The sequence below is a fragment of the Oncorhynchus mykiss genome, chromosome 13, assembly GCF_013265735.2.
Source record: "Oncorhynchus mykiss isolate Arlee chromosome 13, USDA_OmykA_1.1, whole genome shotgun sequence".
In the NCBI taxonomy this organism is placed as follows: Eukaryota; Metazoa; Chordata; class Actinopteri; order Salmoniformes; family Salmonidae; genus Oncorhynchus; species Oncorhynchus mykiss.
The window spans coordinates 13,200,868-13,214,219 of NC_048577.1; the positions used below are offsets into that span (position 1 = coordinate 13,200,868).

Below are 13,352 nucleotides of genomic sequence, written 5' to 3' on the forward strand. Positions count from 1 at the left end.
TATCCTCGAACGTCAGGGATCCATTGACAACGTGATCAATCTGTAGCAAATGTATTGTCTTTAGTTCCTCATAGTTTTTGGCGTCACTTAGTGACAAAGAAAGAGGTGTTTTGTAGAAGAGGCTAAATACACAGTAATGACTATTCCATAAAGACACCTTCTGACCATTGTTAATAGCAGCACCTGTTTTGTCGTCTACGTGAGAGGATTGTGTATTAGGGTTTCTTTGTTTGTAGATACTGTACATCCGGTAGACCAGTTCCTCTAAGTGGAACATACTCTACATTATTCATCTCATATGTATACGTATATACTGTACTCTATATCATCTACTGCATCTTTATGTAATACATGTATCACTAGCCACTTTAACTATGCCACTTTGTTTACATACTCATCTCATATGTATATACTGTACTCAATACCATCTACTGTATCTTGCCTATGCCGCTCTGTACCATCACTCATTCATATATCTTTATGTACATATTCTTTATCCCCTTACACTTGTGTCTATAAGGTAGTAGTTTTGGAATTGTTAGCTAGATTACTTGTTGGTTATTACTGCATTGTCGGAACTAGAAGCACAAGCATTTCGCTACACTCGCATTAACATCTGCTAACCATGTGTATGTGACAAAATAAAATTGGATTTGATTTGATTTAGTAAGCTACTCAGAATAGCAGTGAACTGATTCTTTCAGCCTTATACTGCACACTGTTCATTTCCCCCTCGAGTAACAGACCTTAAAGCAGCCATCAGCAGTAGAAACAGTAACAAAGCTCTTTCCTTGTCCGTTTCTGTAAAAAGCTGAGGGGATGGGTCTGGAGAAATGCAACCACTCTCAAATTCACTGACTTAGCTTTGGATGCAAGGACTGACCATGCAAGATATCAAAATGATAGTTGTAATCATGTTTTGGGCTCTGATGGGGTACGACAGTTGAACTAAGATTCATGAGGCATTTATTTACAAGTTAAGTTATATTCTTCAAGAATCAATTGGTACATATAGACTTTATAAGTAAAATAAATTGATGTAGCAACTGCTGATTTCCCTTTTAATTCTTCCTAAAATAAAGAAATTAAATAACATTCCAAGAACAACAAAATAGCCTAACCAATTAAACACAGTAGAATAATATTCTGTGATATTGTTGACAGTTTTGACAGTGCATGTTTATTTTTAATGGGACCTGTCTTTGGTTATCTATTCATCAACATATTACTGCTTCCTTCCATCAATAAACAATGTGTTATTCATCTATACTGAACAAAAATATAAATGTAACATGTAAAGTGTTGGTCCCATGTTTCATGAGCTGAAATAAAAGATCCCGGAATTTTCCCATACCCACAAAAAAGCTTATTTCTTTCTAATCTTGTGCACACATTTGTTTACATCTCTGTTAGTGAGCATTTATCCTTTGCCAAGATAATCCATCCACCTGACAGGTGTGGCATTTCAAGAAGCTGATTAATCAGCATGATCATTACACAGGTGCACCTTGTGCTGGGGACAATACTCGGCCACTCTTAAATGTGCAGTTTTGTCACACAACACAATGCCACAGATGTCTACATTTTGAGGGAGCGTGTAATTGGCATGCTGACTGTAGGAATGTCCACCAGAGCTGTTGCCAGATCATTTAATGTTAATTTCTCTACCATAAGTCGCCTCCAACGTCGTTTTAGATAAATTGGCAGTACCCCCCGACCAGCCTCGCAACCGTAGACCACGTGTAACCACGCCAGCCCAGGACCTCTACATCTGGCTTCTTGACCTGCATGATCATCTGAGACCAGGCACCCTGACAGCTGATGAAATTGAGGAGTATTTCTGTCTGTAATCATGCCCATTTGTGGGGAAAAACAAATTCTGATTGGCTGGGCCTGGTTCTACAGCACCTCTGCCCAGTCATGTGAAATCCATGAATTAGGGCCTAATGAATGTATTTAAATTTACTGATTTCCTTATATGAACTGTAACTCAGTAAAATCGTTGAAATTGTTGCATGTTGCGTTTATATTTTTGTTCAGTATAGATTTCGTTTAGAATAGCCTACCAGCAAAAATATAAATAAAACTCGATACTAAGCCACTGGTGAATTGTAGCCTAAATGTCGCAACACCCGGCACGAAATTACAGGCTTAATAGCTCATAATAATAAGTGATAAACTCACCCATCCATCGCACTTCCACCGTTGTCCACCGTTGTCCCAGACCGGTTATCTCGAGTCCGTACCACATAGAGTAACCATGTTTTCATAAAAAATATATCAGCGAGAAACGCCCCCCAATTCATTTATCTTTCGCGGTTTGCATGGTTTAGGCGGTAGGGACGTTCCAAGGATCCCAGATAGCACTGATCCGAAAGCTCTGGGATGAACCAACGCTCGTGTCATCTCCCGGTTGATTCTGAACTGCACCCTCTCACTTCTCCGACCCCCATCCTGAAAAAAGAGCACGCCCTCCATCACTCCTAGCTCACACGCTCCTGTAGAAAATGCATAAAACCAAAAGGCCCAGTGGACTTCTTCTTCAAGCTTTTTTCCACTGAACAAGAGTGAGGAAAGTCAAATGATGTCCAACAACGACGTGCGTAGAGGCTAAATGACAGTCGGATTGAAGTTACTGTACAACTCCATATAATGACCATTGTACTAGGTTGCGAAGGGGAATGGTAGCTGTGCCACTTACCTTGGCCCAGAGCGTGTCCAACTTGTGCTCTCTCTGCCTGCCTCTCTCTTTCTCACACACGGTTAATGGCTCCATAATCGTCCGAGGCAGACTATTTGGTAATCAGGCGACTGCAGCAAGGCGAAGACCAATTTTTTGTAATTTACTACGACAGATAGTAGACTCTCTTTGTATTCTGGGGTTCGGTGGTTTGCATTTGGACTTGATCAACACACACACACACACACACACACACACACACACACACACACACACACACACACACACACACACACACACACACACACACACACACACACACACACACACACACACACAGCATTAGCAGAGGAATACTAATGGTCCTGGTTGCATGGTGGTCCAGATAGTATACAGTGTCAAGTGTGTGTGTGTGGGGTCCAGACTCCAGACAGACTGTGACTCCAGGGTCATAGGCATTGTGCCAGGCATACAGAGTGTGAGTCAGGGAGGAGACATCACCATAGCACCAGGAGTCGGAACACACTCATACACACACACACTCTCATTTATAAAACGGGCTAGATGAGTAGACACATCTGCTTTTCTTTGCCAACCCGATAACTATGACTGCCTCCAAAATGGCACCCTATTCCCTACACAGTGCACTACATTTGACCACAATGGGCTATATACAGTATTTAGTAGTGCACTATGTTCAACGTCTAGTTTTGATTTACATTTGGTTGAGTTGTCAACCAACGTGAATTCAACATGAAATCAAAACATTTCACCATGTCATTGGATTTAGGTTGAATGTTGCGTAAAGAAATAGGAAATGCCTTTAAGTTGATGACTGTTTACTAATCCAATCAGTTTTCCACTTTGATTCAACGTTATCACATAGATTGTTTTGGTTGAAATGGTATGGAAACAATGTTGATTCAACGTTATCACATAGATTGTTTTGGTTGAAATGGTATGGAAACAATGTTGATTCAACGTTATCACATAGATTGTTTTGGTTGAAATGGTATGGAAACAATGTTGATTCAACATTATCACATAGATTGTTTTGGTTTAAATGGTATGGAAACAATGTTGATTCAACGTTATCACATAGATTGTTTTGGTTGAAATGGTATGGAAACAATGTTGATTCAACGTTATCACATAGATTGTTTTGGTTGAAATGGTATGGAAACAATGTTGATTCAACCAGCTTTTGCCCATTTGGTGTCAAGTGTAAATTAGATGGAGAGAACTTCATGAAGAGGGGGAGGAGGGTGGGAGAGACGAGGGGGAGGAGGGTGGGAGAGAGACATGGGAGTAGAGCGAGAGAGGGATAGAGGGGGAGAGAGAGAAAGAGGGAGATAGGAGTGTGTGTGTGTGAGAGTGAGCGAGAGAGGGACAGGAGGAGAGGGAGACAGTGTGTGTACGTGAGTGTGTGTAGGAGAGAGAGGGAGACAGTGTGTGTACGTGAGTGTGTGTAGGAGAGAGAGGGAGACATTGTGTGTACGTGAGTGTGTGTAGGAGAGAGAGGGACAGGAGGAGAGGGGGACAGAGTGAGAGAGAGAGGGAGACAGTGTGTGTACGTGAGTGTGTGTAGGCGAGAGAGAGGGACAGGAGGAGAGGGAGACAGAGTGAGAGAGAGAGAGGGAGACAGTGTGTGTACGTGAGTGTGTGTGGGAGAGAGAGGGAGACAGTGTGTGTACGTAAGTGTGTGTAGGAGAGAGAGAAGCAGGTGCATCACTAATGTCTTTTTAAAAAGGTTACAGCATGGCACTCCTCTTTTCTAATGGGGCTCCGACTGTGCTTGAGAGGCAATTTCCGGAGAAGATGATGGGGCTACGAGAGAGTGCTGGGAGTTCTCAGTGTGTGTGTGTGTGACTCTGTGTGTGATAGAAAGAGAAGATGTGTGTAGATATGCCAGCTAGCATCTGTCTGCATATTTTAAATAATTATTGTAGCTTATCAATTCATTTATTTGAAAAATGCTGTACATAATATCAGTCAGCTGTTCCAAACACCCATTCTCAGCATTTTGTCAAATATCACATTTCCAAATTGAGTCTAAATTCATCAAAAGGAATGCTTAATCACTCAAATCAACTTTTTTTTAAATCAAACTGTGATGCGTGCATTTTCTTCTCAATAAATTACAAGTGAGGTAAATGTCGCCACCATGTGGCAACAGAACACTCTCACAGTTTGAGATTGACCGTTCCATGAGTTCGAATGATTTGTTTGGAACCAATTTGTCCAAAATAAACAGCAACATTCGCTCACATGTTTTATTTGAAGAGAAACTGTGCCTTTATTTCTTTAAAGGGGCTAACTGCGATTGCTACATCCATTTTTGGACTTTTAAAATAAGAATATACACCCATTGATTCTTGAAGAATATAACTTATAAATGCCTCACAAGCTTAGTTACATTTCAAACTCCAGCAGAAGCAAAAATATGAGCTTGTTTTAGTCTCCTTTATTTGTAAAAATAAATAAATAAGAAGATGCAATTGTTAACAAATAGCCTCAAAACATGCTTAAAACTATCAGTTTGAATTGGAATTTGAGAGTGAGTTAATTTCTCCAGCCACATCCCTCCGCTATTTACCAAAATACTGGCGGGGAGTTCGCCTGTTGTTGTTGGAACTGCAGATACACCTCTCATTCAGGGAGAAATATGTTCATAGAACACTAGGTGAAACATTGCACCGTACTGGATTGATTTTTCTCAAAGTCCTTACATTTCTTTTTGCTGAATTCTACTAGGAATCTCCATGAGTTAGAGTGGAATCCTTAAAGAAACGATACCTTCAGGGCTTAATCATATAAACATGTAATTAGTGAGAAGAATACGTTTTCTTCCAACCAGAGCTTCCAACAGTGCGGTGAAAATAATGAGAGCTTGTCAACCTTGGTATAACAAAAGGCATTTATTTTTCTGACAAATCTATACAAAATAGAGGATACATCCTAATATGAATACAACATTATGATGAGCACCGTCTTCATGGAGACGGCTTTGTAAGAGGTTCTCAACGAGTCCTCAGAGTGCCTGAAGAACCACTAAGTTATGCTGACTGCATAGTTATGGTAGGAGTATATGACAGCCAGGGAACCCCCCCCCCCAAAAAAAAGTTTGGATCACCACATTAACAGTTAGGATGTTGTGTTTTTCTCTCTCTCTCTCTCTCTCTCTCTCTCTCTCTCTCTCTCTCTCACTCTCTCTCACACACACACACACACACACACACACACACACACACACACACACACACACACACACACACACACACACACACACACACACACACACACACACACACACACACACACACACACACACACACACACACACACACACACTTCAGTCAGTCACCCAAGTTGAGTTAATTGTTGATCACTGACTGTACAGCCTGTGCGTTAACAATGCGTCTGTTATAGAATGTCACTTCATCTCTCTCTCTTTATGCTACAATCCAGCTAAAGTTAGATGTTTGCTACTCTTGCTCTTAACAGACAGTTTCAGGATGTTTGATGCTCTGGTTAGGATGACTGATATAACATACAGTATAACATAATCAAACACAACGAGAAACCTATATACCTTTAAGACACGATACACTCTTGTTCCAGTGTTGTAACTTGACTGGAGACAGAATGGGGTAAAGGTGAAAGAGAGAATGAACGAGGGATCTAGATAGAGTGGTGAATAGGGATGAGAGGAGGCACAGTACAGATGTTGACCTGACAAAGACGGGGTTGAAGAGAAGCCTGGACTCCCAAGTGAACATGGTTCCATTTCACTTTTGTTACAACAGATCGATAGTTGCATTTCAAGCTATATTAAGGAGAAGGAGAAGTATGAAAGGGGAAAGTGATGACAATGGGGAGGAAGAGGAGCAGGAGGAAGAGGGCATGGTCTGTGTAAATGGATAGCAGCAAAACTGCCATGCTAAGTGAAAGCGAGAACCACACTGACCTCGCAGCAACATTTCACTTCATAAATATAAAAACGCTAGAAATACATCAATAGGTAAACAAACCACAGAAGTCCACTTCAACAGTGATAATGAATGACAGGTAGCCAGTCCACTTCAACAGTGATAATGAATGACAGGTAGCCAGTCCACTTCAACAGTGATAATGAATGACAGGTAGCCAGTCCACTTCAACAGTGATAATGAATGACAGGTAGCCAGTCCACTTCAACAGTGATAATGAATGACAGGTAGCCAGTCCACTTCAACAGTGATAATGAATGACAGGTAGCCAGTCCACTTCAACAGTGATAATGAACGACAGGTAGCCAGTCCACTTCAACAGTGATAATGAATGACAGGTAGCCAGTCCACTTCAACAGTGATAATGAATGACAGGTAGCCAGTCCACTTCAACAGTGATAATGAATGACAGGTAGCCAGTCCACTTCAACAGTGATAATGAATGACAGGTAGCCAGTCCACTTCAACAGTGATAATGAATGACAGGTAGCCAGTCCACTTCAATAGTGATAATGAATGACAGGTAGCCAGTCCACTTCAATAGTGATAATGAATGACAGGTAGCCAGTCCACTTCAACAGTGATAATGAATGACAGGTAGCCAGTCCACTTCAACAGTGATAATGAATGACAGGTAGCCAGTCCACTTCAACAGTGATAATGAATGACAGGTAGCCAGTCCACTTCAACAGTGATAATGAATGACAGGTAGCCAGTCCACTTCAACAGTGATAATGAATGACAGGTAGCCAGTCCACTTCAATAGTGATAATGAACGACAGGTAGCCAGTCCACTTCAATATTGATAATGAATGACAGGTAGCCAGTCCACTTCAATAGTGATAATGAATGACAGGTAGCCAGTCCACTTCAACAGTGATATTGAATGACAGGTAGCCAGTCCACTTCAACAGTGATAATGAATGACAGGTAGCCAGTCCACTTCAACAGTGATAATGAATGACAGGTAGCCAGTCCACTTCAATAGTGATAATGAATGACAGGTAGCCAGTCCACTTCAATAGTGATAATGAATGACAGGTAGCCAGTCCACTTCAACAGTGATAATGAACGACAGGTAGCCAGTCCACTTCAACAGTGATAATGAATGACAGGTAGCCAGTCCACTTCAATAGTGATAATGAATGACAGGTAGCCAGTCCACTTCAACAGTGATAATGAATGACAGGTAGCCAGTCCACTTCAACAGTGATAATGAATGACAGGTAGCCAGTCCACTTCAGTAGTGATAATGAATGACAGGTAGCCAGTCCACTTCAACAGTGATAATGAGCGACAGGTAGCCAGTCCACTTCAGTAGTGATAATGAATGACAGGTAGCCAGTCCACTTCAACAGTGATAATGAATGACAGGTAGCCAGTCCACTTCAGTAGTGATTATGAATGTATATTTAAATAAATATATCAAATGTATATTCCAGAATGTAGGAAAGTTATTGGGTGTTAGTAACTGGGCTGTTGCATCGTGACGTCTTGAGGGTTGTTTGAGCTATTAATGTATGTTTTGTAACATTTGTATCCACCTGTATAATAACAGTCATGTAATCACATGTTGTTACAGTATATCCAGTTGAATGTTACTCCTTGTCAGATGAGGGAAAACAACATCACATTACTATAGTGTGAAGCTACAGCAGAGGAGAGACTAGTATTTAACTAAACTAAATATCCCCCAAAACACAAAATACACAACATATACTTAATCATATATAAGCATATAAGCCTCTGGTAGTTAAACTGCGCCATCACCATCATTTGCAAAAGTGCATCTTCTTTCATCACATACAAATATTTAAAATATCTTCTTAACTGTTCTTATTCCTTTGTCCTGGTTATTTTTCCTGAGTTTTACAAACAGCTCCTTTGATTCCATCGTTCAGTCACTGAGGACTTACAGTACCAGTCAAAAGTTTGGACACACCTACTCATTCAAGGGTTTTTCTTTATTTTTACTATTTTCTACATTGTAGAATAATAGTGAAGACATCAAAACTATGGAATAACAAATATGGAATCATGTAGTAACCAGAAAAGTTTTAAACAAATTAAAATATATTTTATATTTGAGATTATTCAAAGTAGCCACCCTTTGCCTTGATGACAGCTTTGCACACTTTTGACATTCTCTCAACCAGCTTCATGAGGTAGTCACCTGGAATGCATTTCAATTAACAGGTGTGCCTTGTTAAAAGTTAATTTGTGGAATTTATTTCCTTTTTAATGCGTTTGAGGCGAATCAGTTGTGTTGTGACAAGTGAGGGGTGGCATACAGAAGATAGCCCTATTTGGTAAAAGACCAAGTCCATATTATAGCAAGAACAGCTCAAATAAGCAAAGAGAAACGACAGTCCATCATTACTTTAAGACATGAAGGTCCGTCAATATGGAACATTTCGAGAACTTTGAAAGTTTCTTCAAGTGGAGTCACAAAAACTACCAAGCGCTGTGATGAAACTTGCTCTCATGAGGACCGCCACAGGAAAGGAAGACCAAGAGTTACCTCTGCTGCAGAGGATAAGTTCATTAGAGTTACCAGCTTCAGAAACTGTAGCCCAAATATATGCTTCACAGAGTTCAAGTAACAGACACATCTCAACATCAACTGTTCAGAGGAGACTGAGTGTATCAGTGCTTCATGGTCGAATTGCTGCAAAGAAACCATTACTAAAGGACACCAATAAGAAGAAGAGACTTGCTTGGGCCAAGAAATATGAGCAATGGACATTAGACCAATTTGTCCTTTGTTCTGATGAGTCCAAATTTGAGATTTTTGATCTCTGCATGTGTGGTTCCCACTGTGAAGCATGGAAGAGATGGTGTGATGGTGTGGGGTGACACTGCTTTGCTGGTGACACTGTCAGTCATTTACTTACAATTCAAGGCACACTTAACCAGCATGGCTACCACAGCATTCTGCAGCGATACGGCATTGCTGATTTTCAACAGCACAATGACCCAACACACCTCCAGGCTGTGTAAGGCCTATTTGACCAAGAAGGAGAGTGGTGTAGGGCTAAATCAGATGACCTGGCCTCCACACTCACCTGGCCTCAGCCCAATTGAGATGGTTTGGGATGAGTTGGACCGCAGAGTGAAGGAAAAAGCAGCCAACAAGTGTTCAGCGTATGTGGGAACTCCTTCAAGACTGTTGGAAAAGCATTCCAGGTGAAGCTGGTTGAGAGAATGCCAAGAGTGTGCAAAGCTGTCATCAAGGTAAATGGTGGCTACTTTGAAGAATCTCAAATATAAAATATTAACTTTTTTGGTTGCTACATGATTCCATATGTGTTATTTTATAGTTTTGATGTCTTCACTATTATTCTACAATGTAGAAAATAGTACAAATAAACAAACTTTTGACCGGTACTGTATATTGATCTCATCTTTCCATTGTGTTTTGTTTATTTTTATGCACCGTGCCCCTCTTTCTGTGTCGTTCAACCACTGTTTAGTGTTCTCTGTCTGTACATGAAAGTAGAGTAGAAGAAGACTTCTCTGTCTGTACATGAAAGTAGAGTAGAAGAAGAAGAAAAAGAGGAGACCCAAAAGGAGAAGTGGAGACAAAACAATAGAACTGTGGCGAAGGGAAAGGTACTGTAATTGCTTCCACAGCTCTTAGTAGTCTTGGCTTTGGTGAGTTTGTATTTGTACACCACTCGGTCATCTTGCTTGGGAAAAAATCTAAAGAGTAGAAGGCAAAAAAAACAACATTTGATGAACAAGGTCGAGGCAGACAGAGGGAAAGGACGCCATATCCAATCAAATCCGTTTAGCCCGCAGAGGACTTAGCCGGTTACCATGGCCGTGGCCTGGGTCGTCTCCTTGGTGATGGAGGCTAACCACAGATCTAGGATCAGATTCCCCTTACCCCTAACCCTAACCATACAAGGATGACAAGATATTTGACCATGTATTAATGGTTAGGGTAAACTTCTACCTACTTCAGGGTCGTATTCATTACTGCACACCGTAGCAAAATGTTTTGCAACGGAAAACGAAAACAAGCCTTTCTTATTGGACAAGTCCAGGTAGTCCCTCCCAGGTAAGGTTGTTTTGAGGTTGGATCTGGGTGATTTAGGTTCTAGGTTCCATGTTCTAGACCTGGGTGGAGAATGAGCGTCGGAGAGGGGGCCGCCCCTCAGGGTGGGCGGGGCAGGGGGCGTGGTGCTCAGAGATGGATGGCAGGTCTAGACTTCGCTGGAGATGAAGCGCCGCGAGGGAAGGAGCACATCGGGAGGGACGGGACACAGGTATGGCTGATGGTCATGTGATCTCAGTGTACGGTCTTGGAACCTGGGGGAGGGGAGAGAGAAGGAGAGAACAAGGTTAGGAGGCAAGAAGGATAGGAATGTGTTAAATAATTAGAAGTACAGGGTAACTGAGGGGAATAATACAAATGGGATTGGAAGATTTAAAGAGGTAGAGGTCTGTGTTGGGAGGGGACAAGGTTTAGACAGATCGGGTTTCATAAAGCTGGAAAAGGGGAGGATAATATTACTGAACAGTATAATCTATTTAAATTAGATTTATCCAGGTTAATCATAAGGGATATGAGGGTTAACCAGGCAAGAGAACACATGTAGCAACCAAACCAATAAACTAAAGAGTAGAGGTCGACCGATTATGATTTTTCAGCGCCGATACCGATTATTGGAGGACCAAAAAGCCGATACCGATTAGTCTGACGATTTTTTTATTTTCTTTATTTGTAATAATGACAATTACAACAATACTGAATGAACACTTATTTTAACTTAATATAATACATCAATAAAAATGTATTTAGCCTCAAATAAATAATGAAACATGTTCAATTTGGTTTAAATAATGCAAAAACAAAGTGTTGGAGAAATAAAAGTGCAATATGTGCCATGTAAAAAAGCTAACGTTTAAGTTCCTTGCTCAGAACATGAGAACATATGAAAGTTGGTGGTTCCTTTTAACATGAAACTTCCAAGGTAAGAGGTTTTAGGTTGTAGTTAATATAGTATTTATAGGACTATCTCTCTATACCATTTGTATTTCATATACCTTTGGCTATTGGATGTTCTTATAGGCACTATAGTATTGCCAGTGTAACAGTATAGCTTCCGTCCCTCTCCTCGCCCCTACCTGGGCTCGAACCAGAAACACATCGACAACAGCCACACTCGAAGCAGCATTACCCATGCAGAGCAAGCGGAACAACTACTCTAAGTCTCAGAGCAAGTGACGTTTGAAACGCTATTAGCGCACACCCAGCTAACTAGCTAGCCATTTCACATCGGTTACACCAGCCATTAGGCCGATAGGCTTGAAGTCATAAACAGCGCTGTGCTTGGGAAGGGCTGCTGGCAAAACGCACAAAGTGCTGTTTGAATGAATGCTTACGAGCCTGTTGCTGCCTACCATCGCTCAGTCAGACTGTTCTATCAAATCATAGACTTAATTATAACATAATAACACACAGAAATACGAGCCTTTGGTCATTAATATGGTCGAATCCGGAAACTATAATTTAGAAAACAAAACGTTTATTATTTCAGTGAAATACGGAACCGTTTGGTATTTTATCTAACGGGTGGCATCCCTAAGTCTAAATATTCTTGTTACATTGCACAACCTTCACTGTTATGTCATAATTACGTAAAATTCTGGCAAATTAGTTCGCAATGAGCCAGGCTGCCCAAACTGTTGCATATACCCTGACTCTGCATGCAATGAACACCAGAGAAATGACACAATTTCACCTGGTTAATATTGCCTGCTAACCTGGATTTCTTTTAGCTAAATATGCAGGTTTAAAAATATATACTTCTGTGTATTGATTTTAAGAAAGGCATTGGTGTTTATGGTTAGGTACAGTCGTCCCAACGATTGTGCTTTTTTCGCAAATGCGCTTTTGTTAAATCATCCCCGAGCGTTGCATCGATTATATGCAATGCAGGACAGGCTAGATAAACTAGTAATATCATCAACCATGTGTAGTTAACTAGTGATTATGATTGATTGATTGTTTTTTATAAGATACGTTTAATGCTAGCTAGCAACTTACCTTGGCTTCTACTGCATTCGCGTAACAGGCAGGCTCCTTGTGGAGTGCAATGGGAGGCAGGTGGTTAGAGCGTTGGACTAGTTAACTGTAAGGTTGCAAGATTGGATCTCCCGAGCTGACAAGGTTAAAATCTGTTGTTCTGCCCCTGAACAAGGCAGTTAACCCACCGTTCCTAGGCCGTCATTGAAAATAAGAATGTGTTCTTAACTGACTTGCCTAGTTAAATAAAGGTATAAAAAAATATATATAAAAAAAATTATCGGCAAAATAGGCGCCCAAAAATACCGATTTCCAATTGTTATGAAAACTTGATATCTGCCCTAATTAATCGGCCATTCCGATTAATTGGTCGACCTCTACTAAAGAGATCCATAAAAAATACCCTTCTTGTAAGAATGAATATGAACAAATGAATTAATTGAATTCACATTCATATTTACAAGAGATGTGAGGATGGCTCATTTTATGAGAACACTATCCCCTGTGACCCCCCAGCCCTTACCTGAGGGCAACTTAACTTTTCAAGTGGACTCTCCACGCGAGGTAGGGTGGACAGTAGCATGCCGTGGGGGGGCTGAGGGCGCTGGGGGGGCAGCGGGGGCAGGGCTGATGCCGTCTGCTGGAAATT

General features: G+C 40.9%; 1 protein-coding gene across 2 annotated transcripts in view; it reads right to left on the reverse strand.

The window, feature by feature from the left end:
• Nucleotides 1-10,002: 10,002 nt before the first annotated feature.
• LOC118938212 (phospholipid phosphatase-related protein type 5-like) overlaps nucleotides 10,003-13,352 on the reverse strand; it is a 51,447-nt gene continuing 48,097 nt past the window's right edge. Inside the window, exons 5-6 of one of the 2 annotated variants that reach the window (XM_036940295.1) lie at nucleotides 13,243-13,352; nucleotides 10,003-10,983 (exon numbers count right to left, since the gene is read on the reverse strand). The exon at nucleotides 13,243-13,352 is cut by the window's right edge and continues 18 nt beyond it. In XM_036940295.1, coding sequence (XP_036796190.1) covers nucleotides 10,878-10,983; nucleotides 13,243-13,352 — 216 coding nt within the window. In that variant the 3' untranslated portion in view covers nucleotides 10,003-10,877. Of the gene's footprint in view, nucleotides 10,984-12,990 lie in introns of those variants that run through there. The other variant, XM_036940293.1, reaches the window with a different exon arrangement.